This window comes from Lissotriton vulgaris, chromosome 5 (assembly GCF_964263255.1).
Source record: "Lissotriton vulgaris chromosome 5, aLisVul1.2, whole genome shotgun sequence".
Lineage (NCBI taxonomy): Eukaryota > Metazoa > Chordata > Amphibia > Caudata > Salamandridae > Lissotriton > Lissotriton vulgaris.
In genome coordinates this window covers 50139002-50154580 of record NC_141693.1, presented here as the reverse complement: position 1 = coordinate 50154580, position 15579 = coordinate 50139002, and the positions used below count along the sequence as shown (strand labels likewise).

Here is a 15579-nt window from a genome sequence, read left to right as displayed (position 1 = left end):
AAGTGATAAGGGGTCTGATGGACAACAAATTCCAGCAGTTGACTTAAAAGATGTTGGTCTTTGGCCAACTAAGATTAAAGATGACACACGTATCTTGCTAGTACAACAAGGGGCGTCTGTGGTTCAACATCTAGATTCTGACTTTGGTGAAGTCAATCGTGAGGGTGCTTTGATCAAAGGACGAACCAGAAAACTTACACGCGAGTGGTTTTATCAAACTCTGCCAAATAATGAAAAAATGTTGAGGTCAAGGTTGGTGTACTCTCCTTCAAAGAAAGCTCTTTACTGCTTTTGTTGTAGACTATTTGCTGACAGAAGTCATTCGAATTTTGATTCTGCAGATGGATTCAACACGTGGTGGAAACTGAATCCCAGAATTTTCGATCACGAATCTAGTGTTGCCCATGTTCGATGTTTCACACAATGGAAGGAGTTGGAGATTAGAATGTGGAGCTACAATTGATAAAAAGGCACAAGAACAAGTTGAAAATGAAGTAAAGAAGTGGAGGGAGATACTTTCAAGATTGTTGGATATCATTAGATTCCTAGCTAAACAAAATTTGGCTTTACGGGGTCACCGAGAAGGAATTCATTGCAAGACTGATGATGAACCTGAATCAACAGGAAATAGAGGAAATTTTCTAGAATTAGTTCATTTGTTGGCAAAATACGATCCAGTGCTACGTGAGCTTACTGTAAGAATTAAGCTGGGAAAAAAGTATGCTAAATCATATTTGTCGCCTACTATTCAGAATAAGTTCATAGAAATTTTGGGAGAAAAGGTAAGAAGCAAAGTTATCGAGCAAGTGAAAAAAGCAAAGTATTTTTCTATGATGTTCGACAGCACCCCTGATATTTCTCATAAGGATCAGATGAGCCAAGTTTTACGCTACCTTATGATCAATGGAAATAAAGTGATGGTTGTGGAATCATTTGTCGATTTCATTGAAACTAAAGGTAAAAACGCAGTGAATATTTCAACTATGATTTTGCAGAATTTAGAAAGCAACGGAATTGATATTCAAAATTGTAGAGGACAGGCATATGATAATGCTGCTGTGATGGCTGGTCAACATACTGGCGTTCAAAGACGCATCAGAGAAATTAATGGAAAAGCAGAATTTGTCGCATGTACAAATCACTCGCTGAATTTGGCTGGTTTACATGCAGCTTCTGTTGCTGTGAGTTCTGTTACCTTTTTTGGAACTTTGGAGCGTTTGTTCACGTTTTTTTCTTCCTCGACCCATCGCTGGGATATTCTGACTTCAGTCACTGGTCAGAGTGTCAAGCGTGTAATAGAAACTCGGTGGAGTGCACGTGGAGATGCTGTGAGTGTTGTAAAAAAGAATTACTCCAAAATCTTAAGTGCTGTAGAACGTTTAACTGGTGAAGAAGAAAATAGAGTTACCAGGTCAGATGCTGGTGTGCTGCTTGTTGCTTTACAATCTTTTTCCTTCCTGTGCTTTCTTGGACTGTGGGAATCTGTCCTTGTAAAAATTAACGACACTCAGGTCTACCTCCAAACCAAAGGATTGAATATACAACAATGTGACATAAAGCTCAATGCTTTAAAATCATTTCTGACTGAAAATAGGAGTGAATTAGTTAACAAATCAGTAGCTTACGCCAAAGAAATTTGTGATGATCTTGGGATAGTCATGGATCGTCGGTGTAGAAAGAAGAAACTAATGGCAGGTGAAGAATCACGAGATGCTGAATTGTCATACGAAACTGAGTTGAGGAGAGAAATGTTTTCTTCACTGGACAGAGTGATCCAAGAAATCACCACAAGATTTCAACAACTTCATGTTCTTGCTGAAAAATATGCTATCCTTACTCCATCAAATCTTTTGGATGATAAATACGAATGTCAACTAAATCATTATCATGATGACATTAACGAGGAAGAGTTCCTGGTTGAGAGAAAAAGACTTCAGAGTTTTATTTCTGTTGCTGCTACGCAAGACGAAACAGAAACATGGAAGGACAGTCCCCTTGAACTTTTGTAGTTTGTACTAACATACAGTCTTGAGAACTCTGTTCCAAATATTGTAATACTACTGCGAATTTTCCTTACTATTGCTCTAAGTGTTGCTAGTTGTGAAAGGAGTTTTTCTAAATTGAAATTGATTAAGAATTACCTAAGATCTACAATGAGTGCCTTACGTTTAAGAAATCTTGCCATACTGTCTATAGAACAGCAACTGAGTGATGAACTAGACTTTGATGATGTCATCGATGATTCTGCTAATAGAAAAGCAAGATAAATAGCAGTTTAGAAATTTTGGATTTAAGTTTTATTTGAAAATTCAACATGGTGTTTTCATTTACATTCCCATACATCATTTTGAATTTTTTGTTGTAATTTTGATGTGTATTAAGAGGGGCTGCAAACTAAACCAATATTTTTTATATTATTACAAGACCGAAGAATAAAGTCATATTAACCTTATGTGTTCTTTGTGCTGAGGCTGCTCTGAAGGAGAGATGCACTATTACAAGATGGTTTTGTGTCCCAAGAGCACACAACTTTTCATTCCCAGGGAGTTGGTTGCTGCTGCTTAGAAGTGATGACAGGGCGCAACCCCTGGTTGTTGCCTTTGGCCCACCAGAGTGGGCTGTTTATCCAGTCTGTGTTGGCAAGGTGGAGCTAACTGACCCCTTTGTACTGTGTTTAGTTCTAAGGGCGCACACAGTGAGTCAGTCCCTGTGATAATAATTAATTTGCTGTTTTTGAAAGGTAAAGAAGCACAGGCTTCGACATTGTTAAGTTGGTTTTGGGTCCCCAGAGCACATCACGTTTGTGCAGATCCACACTGCTTTAATGGGGGGACTATGATGTAGGGTCATTTAATGGTCAGCTGTAGATGATGGATCCCTGAACAGTGTCATGTATGTGCAGCATGTTTGCTTTGTGCAGAGGGGTAATTGTTCACACAGCTCTCTGATGGATGTCACATGTGGTTTTTCTGAGTACCCAGATAGATCATGCACGCTTGTGTGTTCTCTTTTGTACTGCCAGTCACCGGTGTATTCAACTGTCTAACCTTTGACCGTGTCATGTATGTGCATTTTTGCACACTCTGAACTATTTTTCCATCCTCTCAAGAGCATCCCTAGTTTACAGTATTGTTGCATTTTATGGTTATTGGTCTTGTGTTAAGTCTATGCATAAAGATATGTATTTTTTTATAACTACTTGTGTGGTGTCCCTTTGTAGTGTTCTTCACTGTGTTACTGTGTATGATCATAAATGCTTTACACACTGCCTCTGAGATAAGCCTAGCTGCTCGTGCTACGTTACCACAGGGTTGAGCAGGGGTTATCAAAGGGTGAAGCCCCCTTACTCTGACTTAGGAAGAAGGGTCCCCAGTTGGACAGTGGCCAGCCATTGCTAACTAGAGACCCCCATTTCTAACACAACCATTCCGATTTTGAGAGGAGTAAACATCTCAATGCCCATTAGATTCCCCATGTTAGACTAATGTTCTGATTTGTTACCTTTGCCTCAAATTGTAAAGCGCTCTGATTTCACGCTATATAAAACTTTATAAATTACTAAATGTAACTTTCATGATCGAGGTAACTGTTAGCAGCAATACTACATGTCTCTCCTCGGAGACTCTGACATCTTTCAAGTGCTCACCGTCCTTTTTCCCCAGTAGCCGCCCCCAACCTCCCCCCCCCCCCCCCCCCCCCCAAGGGGCGGCACTCTGAAGGGTAGCCCCGGGCGCCACAAGCTCTAGCTACGCCTCTGGGAGGCGGTGCAACAGCCAGCGGAAGCTGCTGTGGGGGATGCCACGGTAGTGGCAGACAGTGGTAAGCTATTATATTCCTTACTTATTTAGATAGCAGACTGCAGAGTGTGCTCTCTGCACGGTGTAGTATATGTTGTACAGTACAAGTATACTATACTGTTAAGAAGACTTACACATTTAGAACTAAGTTTTTATTAACCAAGTAGTAGCCTCCTCTAAATTAACTTCAACTCAGCTGTGAAAGTTTTTTCGAGAATCCAAGTCAGATCAGAGATGAACTTAATGGATGGGATGAATGAAAAGGGAAAGAAGGGTGTAAGTAAGTGTGGAAGGACGAGCGATTTAAAAGTAATGATGACTGGCAAAGAATGATACGTGTTTTTGAATGCTGCCCGAGGTGGCTGGGAATATGATGCATGGCCGGTTGAAGGATGAAGCAAGGATGGGTGGAAGGAGAAAGGGAAGAGGACTGCCTGGGTGAGTGAAACAGAAACTGTATGTGTGCGCAATATATCCTTTGGTTGAAATTCAAATGCAAGTCAAGCACGGATGCATGGCTTGCGGTTTCCAAAATAAAATGAAAATGTTCTTTTACCGTGAGAAAAAGTAAGGTTTGTCCACTTGAGACATTAAGAAGAATGATTGACATTTACTTTGAATGGATGGATGCCTGGATCATGGTACTATCTGACTCATAGATAGCATATGTGTATGTAGAGAGAGTAGACGGTCACTGGATGAACTAAGTGTTACTTTGAAGAGCATGTAACACCGCACCCGCACGTCCGTTCCAGAGTAGGAAAGGCAAGGAAAAGAAGTTGTAATTTTTCCGAATATTACCATGAATAGTAGCAGTACTTTGTACTGCAAGCACAGCATCTATCCGGCGATTACGGGGGCCAATCACTACCTCTGTTAATAATTTTAGTACAACTCTATCAGTGTTCACTCAATCAAAAACAAAGCACCTAAAGTCATCCCATATGTAATCAAATACATATCCTGTGAAGTGATAGATAATCTTAATATTTATCTTCTTCATTTTCCTTTTCTAGTAGTCATTGGCACTGTAGGGTGAAAGTTAAATTAATTAAGCAGTAGCCCTTGTAACAGAGTATTCCCAGGGCAACCCGTAATAGAAAAGTAAGAGCTTCACCACCTGCATGTACTGGACTGGTACAGTAACGCAAGCCTGTGTCATCATGGCGTGCAAGTTGACTGTGCTGGCATAATGCCGGCTTCCAGAAGTTTACGTACCAATTTCGCTAAACAAGAGAGAAGGAGAAGAATAAGACTGTTGAACTGTCATAGTCGACTCTAATGTATTGAGTCCATAGTGCTCATAGAATTGAATAATAGAGCAAGGCTGAAGAAGTGGGAGGTTAGATAGATACAGGCCACAAATGATATTTACTGTGCTTGTAAATTGCTACTTCTACTGTGACACAACTTTCTGCTGAATTATTGTGTGTTAATCTTAAAGAGCATTGGTTACAGACTATGTTTTTCTTTCTTCATGTAGATGCTCCTTCCAAACTGTCACGGAAGGAGCTGGCTAGACGGGCCCGGCAACGGAAACTGGAGGCGACTGTCGCCGAATATCGGCGGCTGGTGGCCCAGGAGGAGGAGGACACGCAGTCGACCACAACATCCACAGGGACAGCTGCATCCTCCTCCACGCTCCTTGGGTCAGCCAGTCAGCGCAGGCCTCCAGCGGTACGGAGCCGTGGTACGCAGCCACCCGCCACCGCCAAGCAGCCAAAAAATCATCTGCCCCCCACAGCAGGTGCAATGCACGCGTGCACCGCCTAACCCTCATGGTGTCCTACCTTGAGCAGGAGCAGAAGAAACTGAGAATCCTGGTCACGAACCTCCGCAAGGAGCATGACCACCTGGCCCAGTAAAGTACCCTGCCGGTGGCATTAGAGAAGGAGAGACTGTCCCTTGCCCCTTTTTTAAAGACTTTTGGGGGGTGGGAATTGGGAGTTAGTTTTTTTGGACTTTGGGGACTTTTTATTTCACGGATATTCGTTGGGATAGGTCGGGGGGTGAGTCGGGTCTTGTGGGATAGTTTATTTTTGTTAGGGATATAAATAATTATTTCTTTCAACTTAAACATAGCATACGTGTTTTTACTGCAGTTGAGGCTGGAGGGGGGGGTTAACTGTAAGTTTGTTTTCCTGAAACTTAAGTGGCTTCTTGATTCAAATTGTGTAAGTAATTGCCCAAATGTTTACAAAAGTAAGTGCCCCTCACAGAGTTAGTGAATTCAATTGTCCTAGGACTTTACTAGTACTACCGCCAGTCTTTCGTCTCTCATACTACTCCATTATTCTTCCACCCCCCAAACGCTTATCTTACCTGTAATTCGTGTTTGAAAATAGGGCTAGGCACAGGGCTAGCTGCATGGCAAATGGTGATTAAGGATGGCAATCATGGACGGTTGAAATGGCATCATTGCGGTGGTACTAGTGGTGGTACACAGTGGCAGATGCAGCATATGAAAAAAAAGAAATTGAAACCTTGATTGGCCTGAGTGGAGCATTAGAACGGTACGATAGATACTATAGCATGTGACAGTACACTAGAACAGTACCAAAATGTAGCCTTACAAATGCTAAAGTATTGAAAGTATAACTACTACTTGCGTGGAATTTTGGCTACTACTACAAGAAATAGTACTGAAGGTGAAGGACACAGCAGCGTAATCATTTGCCATGTGTAGGAGGAGGATGTTCTTCATGATCAATACAGTTGATGCTGCCCATGAAAATCTGCTTTGATTTGCCAATAGTCATGGGTCTGTGTCAAGCTGAGTAAGAATATATCCTTTGATTCCTTCACCAGCCTTCAAATGTAATTCATTTTCAGTTGCTATTACCTTATCCTCCCCAGCAAGTGTGTGGAATTATTGCTGTCATTTACTCACACATCAATGAAAACCACACAGCCGGGGGAAGAGGGTCAGGGTTTGGAAATTGGATGGGAATGGGGTTTTTTGGGAAAGTTTTGTTGAGAGAGGGAAAAAAAACACAGCATGGACAAACAACAAATGAAGACAAACAAATCTTTGGATAAGAAGATATCCATAAATATTTTAAGGGACATAAAGGAAGTGCATGCACTTCTGCGGGCATGAAGTTGATTGCTCAATGGATGGTTAGGTTACTTAAACTAAGTAGTACTTTCTAATGAATGAAAGAATGCGACAGTACAGGGCTGCAGTAATTATGTGTTTTTGCCTATCTCAGCACTCAGAGAAACACTTTGTTCATTAAATTAGTTTGAAAAATAGCAAAGTAAAACTATACAATGGCTGGAGGGATGAATTTAGAAGCAGAGAGCAAAGAAATGCAGCGTCACACTCATAGAAGTTCACAGCAATAACATTACTTAAAAGATAAGTAGAAATGAATGGATACTGTTACTGTATGTTGTTGTACTTGTCCTGTTGAATTTGGGAAGTTGCATGCATCAAGCCATTCCTCTTATTTGCGGTACTCCTCCATTCCATCTGACGCTACGTCGATCAATGTTGGTGACCAGAAGACACCCTGTCCATTGCCTGCCTGGCGGATGCTGAATTGCGGGTCGCTAATGTGAAGCCTGACTTCATCCTTTTTTCCATTGCACAGGGTGAAAGCCGCCCTGTAAATGTTGATGCAAAAATAGGAAGTGATATTAAAACACCACTGAGAAAAAAATATAAGGTACGTATGCTGTGTAGTGCAAAAACGCTAAAGTGAGGGAAATGCCTGAAAATGGAAAAGCTTTTTCACCTCCGATTATCTCCAAACCACTTTTATCCGGTATTAGACCTTCACAGCAATGCCCCCAGACCCGTCAACCCAGGCGGAAACAAGTTTAACCCCCCCAAACAGCCAAAAAGCAAAAATGGAAAAATAGTCACTTAGAAATATTTAGCCCTAGTTCCAAAATCACTCCATGCGCGCTCTGCAGCTAGGCCCTAACTCCCCTTTGCCATCATGGATTTCCGTCAAACCTCTTGCAATCAAAAGTATCCATATCCAGCGTTGCTCCAAGACCCCAAAACCCACCCACAAACACCAGAAACCCCCCCAAACAGCCCCCCAAAAACGCTAAAGTGAGGGAAATGCCTGAAAATGGAAAAGCTTTTTCACCTCCGATTTTCTCCAAACCACTTTTATCCGGTATTAGACCTTCACAGCAGTGCCCCCAGACCCGTCAACCCAGGCGGAAACAAGTTTAACCCCCTCAAACAGCCAAAAAGAAAAAATGGAAAAATAGTCACTTAGAAATATTTAGCCCTAGTTCCAAAATTACTCCATGCGTGCTGTGCAGCTAGACACTAACTCCCCTTTGCCACCATGGATTTTCTTCAAACCACTTGCAATCAAAAGTATCCATATCCAGCGTTGCTCCAAGACCCCAAAACCCACCCACAAACACCAGAAACCCCCCCAAACAGCCCCCCAAAAACGCTAAAGTGAGGGAAATGCCTGAAAATGGAAAAGCTTTTTCACCTCCGATTATCTCCAAACCACTTTTATCCGGTATTAGACCTTCACAGCAATGCCCCCAGACCCGTCAACCCAGGCGGAAACAAGTTTAACCCCCCCAAACAGCCAAAAAGCAAAAATGGAAAAATAGTCACAGAAATATTTAGCCCTAGTTCCAAAATCACTCCATGCGCGCTCTGCAGCTAGGCCCTAACTCCCCTTTGCCATCATGGATTTCCGTCAAACCTCTTGCAATCAAAAGTATCCATATCCAGCGATGCTCCAAGACCCCAAAACCCACCCACAAACACCAGAAACCCCCCCAAACAGCCCCCCAAAAACGCTAAAGTGAGGGAAATGCCTGAAAATGGAAAAGCTTTTTCACCTCCGATTTTCTCCAAACCACTTTTATCCGGTATTAGACCTTCACAGCAGTGCCCCCAGACCCGTCAACCCAGGCGGAAACAAGTTTAACCCCCTCAAACAGCCAAAAAGAAAAAATGGAAAAATAGTCACTTAGAAATATTTAGCCCTAGTTCCAAAATTACTCCATGCGTGCTGTGCAGCTAGACACTAACTCCCCTTTGCCACCATGGATTTTCTTCAAACCACTTGCAATCAAAAGTATCCATACCCAGCGTTGCTCCAAGACCCCAAACCCCACCCACAAACACCAGGAACCCCCCCAAACAGCCCCCGAAAACGCTAAAGTGAGTGAAATGCCTGAAAATGGAAAAACTTTTTCACCTCTGATTTTTTCCAAACCACTTTTATCCGGTATTAGACCTTCACAGCAATGCCCCCAGACCCGTCAACCCAGGCGGAAACAAGTTTAACCCCCCCAAACAGCCAAAAAGCAAAACCGCAAAAAGTGAGACAGCAAATTTCGGGCCTACCTGGAATTCAGCCCAAATGCTCTGTGCAGCTAGGCCCTAACTCCCCTTTTTCACCATGGATTTTCTGAAAAACAAATGCAATCAACATTAGACTGTGCCAGAAGTGCTTCCAGACCCAAAAACCCACCCACAAAAACCTGGAAGCACCCCAAACAGCACCCCAAAGACAGGCAAGTGACCAAAAACGCAAAAACTTTTTCACCATGGATTTGGTCCAAAACACTTGATTCGGATATTAGACCTTCGGAGCTATGTCCCCAGACCCCTGTAGCCACCCGCCAAAAAGCAGAACACCCCCAAATAGGCAAAAAGCAAAAATGGGCCTACCTTCACTTTAGTCCAAGTACGCTGTGCAGCTAGGCCCTAACTCCCCTTTTCCACCATGGATTTCCTGAAAAACAAATGCAATCAACATTAGACTGTGCCAGCAGTCCTCCCAGAGCCCAAAACCCACTCACAAAAACCTGGAAGCCCCCCAAACAGCACCCCAAAGACAGGCAAGTGAGCAAAAACGCAAAAAGTTTTTCACCATGGATTTGGTCCAAAACACTTGATTCCGATATTAGACCTTCCGAGCTATGCCCCCAGACCCCTGCAGCCACCCGCTAAAATGCAGAACACCCCCAAACAGGCAAAAAGCAAAAATAGGCCTACCTTCAATACAGTCCAAATACGCTGTGCAGCTAGGCCCTTACTCCCCTTTTCCACCATGGATTTCCTGAAAAACAAATGCAATCAACATTAGACTGTGCCAGCAGTGCTCCCAGACCCCAAAACCCACCCACAAAAACCTGGAAGCCCCCCAAACAGCACCCCAAAGACAGGCAAGTGAGCAAAAACGCAAAAACTTTTTCACCATGGATTTGGTCCAAAACACTTGATTCCGATATTAGACCTTCCGAACTATGCCCCCAGACCCGTGCAGCCACCCACCAAAAAGCAGAGCACCCCCAAACAGGCAAAAAGCAAAAATGGGCCTACCTTCAATTCAGTCCAAATACGCTGTGCAGCTAGGCCCTAACTCCCCTTTTCCACCATGGATTTCCTGAAAAACAAATGCAATCCACATTACACTGTGCCAGCAGTACTCCCAGACCCCAAAACCCACCCTCAAAAACCTGGAAGCCCCCCAAACAACACCCCAAAGACAGGCAAGTGAGCAAAAATGCAAAAACTTTTTCACCATGAATTTGGTCCAAAACACTTGATTCCGATATTGGACCTTCCGAGCTATGCCCCCAGACCCCTGCAGCCACCCGCAAAAAAGCAGAACACCCCTAAACAGGCAAAAAGCAAAAATGCAAAAACTCTTACTTTGAAAGTTGACAGCCAACCAGTCAACATTGGTCCAAACGTGCTCTGCAGCTAGGCCCTAACTCCTGTTTCCCACCATGGATTTTCTTCAAATCACTTCCAATAAAAATTATGCTATCCCAGCAGTGCTCCCAGACCCCCACACCCTAACCCACAAATGTAGAACAACCCTAAACAGCCCCCCAAAAGCATGCAATACTAGTATATTCAAAACATGGCAAATTGCGCTGTTCACAAAACATTGCTGTTTTCAGCACTTCCACTACTTTGATCCTCTTGAAACTCACCTGGACAGTCACTTGTTCCATCGATTCACAAGAATCTCAGCAAGGCAGAACAAAATCGAACCACTGCACTCTTTGAAGAAGAAGAAGAAGAAGATCAAAGACTAGTTTTCACTTAGTTTTCACCCAAACACATGCGCCCGCAAAACACCCGAAAAGGCCAAAATTCTGCCAATTCTGGACCAAATAACACCAAACCCCCCTAAAACATTGCCAACATCATTATGAATGAGCCTGCATCGGACCCGAGCCCTAGAATCAGCGTGAACCATACCAACTTAAACCCAAAAACCCTAGTAAATCGCACTGAACCCTAAACCGTAGATATGCTTTGTCTGTCTGTGTCAAAGAGCCTAGGTATGCTACATCAGGAGGATGCTTCACCCAGTGGTGCCTGCCTTGACCGTCTGCATGGCCCTGCCGCAAGCATGGGCCAAAAATCTGTTCCGCTCAAGAATTTGCTATTTTTCTGTACTTTCGCGAGATTTGCGAAATACCGAAAAACACCAAATTTTTCAAACATAACGGATGTTTGGCCCAAGCTTGAGGCAGTGCCATGCAGAGGGTCAAGGCAGGCACCACTGAGTGAAGCAACCTGATGTAGCATACCTAGGCTCCTTGTCAGAAAGACAAAGCATATCTAATTGTATGCTGCAAGCCACATAGCCCCTATTTTACATGAACTGTAGTCTGGAGTGGACTCTGCCTGGCATAACAACAACAGTACACTGCCTTGCCCTCGACCAATACATGCCACGAATAGACAGACATGTAGTCCTGCTGTAGTAGTTGTTGTAGACTGGTTTACCTGTTTGCCACTCACGAATTGGCCATAGTTCTTCTGTAAACCGACGCTGATGATCCAGCCATCCCAGTGAGTGACTGTAAAGAAAAAAGATATATTATTTAATCAATCATCATGGTATATTATTGGCAAGTGAGTCTGCTCCAAGGACATTTAGCATATTTTGTGAAATGCAATATAGTGGCCCCTGAATTTGATGTACAATTTTAATTAAACAAGGTAAAAAAAAGAGTTGTTGACATGAGTTACAATTACTGTGTGAAAGAATAAATAATAACTAAGACAACACATATAAATCATCATTTCATGCACAAAAAACAAACAGAAATTGGTTTCATCAGAGCCAGACAGCCATTGCTGTCCAGTGCATGCCATCTTCTCAATTATTAAATACCTGTTCTACTTTTTGTCTGCATCTTCTTCGGAAAGTGAGGACCCACAGGGCAGCCTCTCCTGTCAATATCAGAATAAGTAACTCTGTCAGCAATTAGCAAGCATGTAGTCAGTCAGTAATTTCAGTCCCACTTGAGGGGACTCGTCGTAATCCATCCATCTGCCTTGAGGGAAATGGATAGGGGGAGTCTGGAGGAGGAGTATAAAGGAGCATGGTTGAGTTGTGAACTTGTGAACTTCAGGAATGCAGACTGCGGCACCTTCAAATCAATAAGGAATATAAGATGAAGACAGTGCTGCTGATGGACTTGTGATTAGGTGATTATTAGAGTTTTGTTGTGGTAAAAGTTGCAAAACAAAAAAAGACACACAGGAATAAAAGGAAGTAATTTTCAGGGCTCGGTGTCAGGGAAGTAGAGCTCATCCTCCAACTCCATGAATTGAGACGGGAGTAGGTCAGGTAACAGAGAAGAACTTCTGTCACCTAAGTCGGTGTCCTCTTCTTCCTGCGTGCATTCACGTACTTTGTAATCTGGTGGTATCAAGTGCAGATTCATCTTGATCAGTGTTAACCTCTCCACATTTTTGGCCGAGAGGCGGGTCCTTTTTGAAGTTACAATGGCATCAGCAGCACTGAAAACACGTTTAGAAGAAACACTTGCGAGTAGGCAAGACAAATAATTTATAGCCAGGTTGGTGATCAGTGGCCATAGAGCCATTTTCCTGTACCAATACAGCAATGGGTTCATATTAACAAAGGCCTGTGTTGGGTTATCCAGATAGGCCTGCTCCATCAACTCAAGGTTCTCCACGGTTGCTCCACTTTGCGTAGCATCTGTGGCCTTCTCAGCACTGGAACGAACAAACCCCTGATGAGTTAGCCAATCTGCTTCCATCAATATTATGGGTAGGACTGGTGCAGCTGAGGATGATGATACAGTTGCTGCTGGTGTCGTTAACGGCTGTGAGGGAAAGTTACTCCCTTTGCTCACAGATTCAGAAGTGGAACTTGACGCTGGATAGCCTGCTGATTCAGTTGGACTTCTGACGGCTCCTTGAATTTTCTGCTGATCTTTTTCGAACCGACTGGCCGACACAGCTATCCAATGTTTGTACTTTGAAACATCTGCCTCATCTAAAGGAATAAATGCTTTGCTGGCCACTGCCTTTTTGTACTGTGGATCCAGAATAGTGGCACAAATGTAATGTTGTTCTGTATGTATCTTTTGAAGCCTTTGATTGGCAACTAGGTGGCTTAATAAGTTCTCCGCCAACAGATATGCAGCTTGCTTTCCAACATCATCTCTGAACATTGAAGACACCACCTTCAGTTGGTGCTCTAGCATGCGCAACAATGGGATTGCTTTGCTCAAAGAACAGTCCTCCCTGCTGACTTCCCGCGTGAAGACCTCAAAAGGACGAAGCATTTCTGTCAGGCTTTTAACTAGCTGCCATTCCTCCAATTCTAGCCTCTTGTCATTCATAGCAAAACCTACTGTAAAGATATAGTCATTGATTGCCATGCACTGCTCAAACAGACGCTCAAGCATGTAAAAGGTTGAGTTCCAACGTGTTGCCACCTCCTGGATGCGTCCTTTGACTGGCACTTTAAGTACATGTTGAATGCTCCTCAGCTGCTTCCGGGCCTTAAAAGAATGGCTGAAATGTGTGCAGATTCTTTGGCAGGTGATCAGTAACTTCTTGACTTGGTTTTCAGTTTTCAAGAAATCTTGCACAACCAGGTTTATCCAGTGAGCCAAACACGGCACTCTGAAATATTCACCTTGCTGCATGGCCTTAACTATATTACTGCCATTATCCGTGAAAACATAACCAACTATGCGATTTCTTGGTTGCAGCCATTCAGAGACCTAACTGTTAAAGTCCTCCAAAATGTTTTTTGCAGTATGAGTTTTCTCCATGGCAAACATGGCTAATGTTGCATGTTTCCGAGTAGCTTGAAAAACTGTGTCCAGGTCAACAACTGCATTTGACTTGTCTCTAACCCCTGCAAAAGACCCTGCAAAAGAGACCCAGTGTGCAGTGATGTACATGTAATCAAGGGCTTGGCAACTGGTCCACATGTCTGTGGTCAAGTGGATAGTGTGAACAGCACTCTTCTACAAAGCTGCCCAAATCACCTCCAGCACATCTTGATGTAGTGCTGGAACCGCAACTCTGGCAAAATAGGACCGGCTAGGAACTTACCATTTAGGGCAGACTGTTTCCACTAATTCTAGAACCCCCACCCCTTCCACGAAAGAAAAAGGGAGAAGGTCCAGCGCTAGCATTTTAGCCAGCTTTGCGTTATACAGACGTACAGTTGGGTGGTTGTGTTCAAATGGCGCCTCCGACCACAACAGTCCGCGAATGGTGGGCCGCATCATTTTATGTGATGATGATGATGATGATGACGTCTTCAAACCAGTTAGGCCCATTGATGCAGTTTTTCGCATTGGTGTCTCTACAACACTCTTAGTGTGCCTTATAGATGTTGCAGGGGTAGAGGGTGTGGGCGATACCACTGCAGTGCTGCTGCCAGCAGAACTGGGTGTACCAGAAAAAATGTCTGTCGCTTCTTCACTTCCCCCCTGCACAATCAGATTCTCGTCATCATCAGATGCAATATCAAGGGATACATTTGGATTTGTTTTTCTTTTGCCTTCCTCGATCTTCCTCATGTGTGCTTCCCACTCGATAGTGTGCTGTTTTTTGAGATGACCTCTCTGGCCTTCGGTACCATAGTTGGAACCAAGCTTACCCCGACTAACGCATGCTTTACAAATCGAACAAATTACCATGTTTTCCGCCTTTGCGCTAACAGTAAAGAAGTCCCAAACTGGGGACTGGTGATGTCTGCTGAAGGTGGAGGTGTTACTTTGACTTTCAATGCCAGATGAATTGGAGGATGGGCGTGGCTGAATTAGTTTCTGTTGTTCACTTACAGCACCACTACTTGAGGTCGAGCTGGATGGAGGTCCATGCCGGCCATTCTGACTAAAAAAGATGGAAGCTGTAGGTCGTGTTGGTGTTGTAGTTAACAGTGGTGGTACCAGTGCCACGCCGCCCATATCCCGCTCTGCAGCCATTCGGGATAGGGTCAAAATGTGTGTCTGCTGCATGCCCGCTGGGGCTGGAGTGACGTCTGTGATGACTGGGTCGTCATCAGACTGGGTCGTCATCAGACTGTTCATCAGCACCAGAAGACACCACTTCTTGTTCGTCGTCATCAGTCATAAGTCGAAGCTTTGCGGGAGCCTTCTTTTTAGGCTTAGCTACCTTTGTCGGCTCATGGCGTGACTCACTCTCAGACTGCAATGGTGGGTTCCAATCAACTTAAGGATCATCAGAAGGAGGGAGCCTTGAAGAAGAACTTGTAGTAGCCCTCCTTGACCTTTTTCTTGCTGGGGATCTGGAAGAAAATGGATCATCATCAGGAGGAGTGGCTTCCTTGGGTGATACCTCCTCTTGAATAGCAATTTCCTGATGTGCCCCTACTTCTGTTGGAACAAGCGTTGTAGGCAGTTGTGCCGCTCCATGAACCTCTAGTCGCACCTCTCCATGCACCTGTCCATGCGCCTCTACTTGCGCCTCTCCTTGCGGCTGTACTTGCACCTCTCCCTGCGGCTCTACTTGCGCCTCTACTTG

The 15579-nt window shown here is 43.8% G+C and overlaps 1 protein-coding gene across 1 annotated transcript; it reads left to right on the top strand.

The window, feature by feature from the left end:
• The first annotated feature begins 404 nt into the window (after positions 1-404).
• On the top strand, positions 405-2009 carry LOC147710118 (zinc finger MYM-type protein 1-like). The gene has a single exon (XM_086919321.1). The coding sequence runs from the start codon at positions 405-407 to the stop codon at positions 2007-2009; it is 1605 nt and encodes a 534-aa protein (XP_086775447.1).
• Positions 2010-15579: the final 13570 nt, after the last annotated feature.

Excerpts from the sequence above, each read along its gene's own strand:
- LOC147710118 (XM_086919321.1), top strand. The coding sequence starts at position 405 with ATGTTCGATGTTTCACACAATGGAAGGAGTTGGAGATTAGAATGTGGA.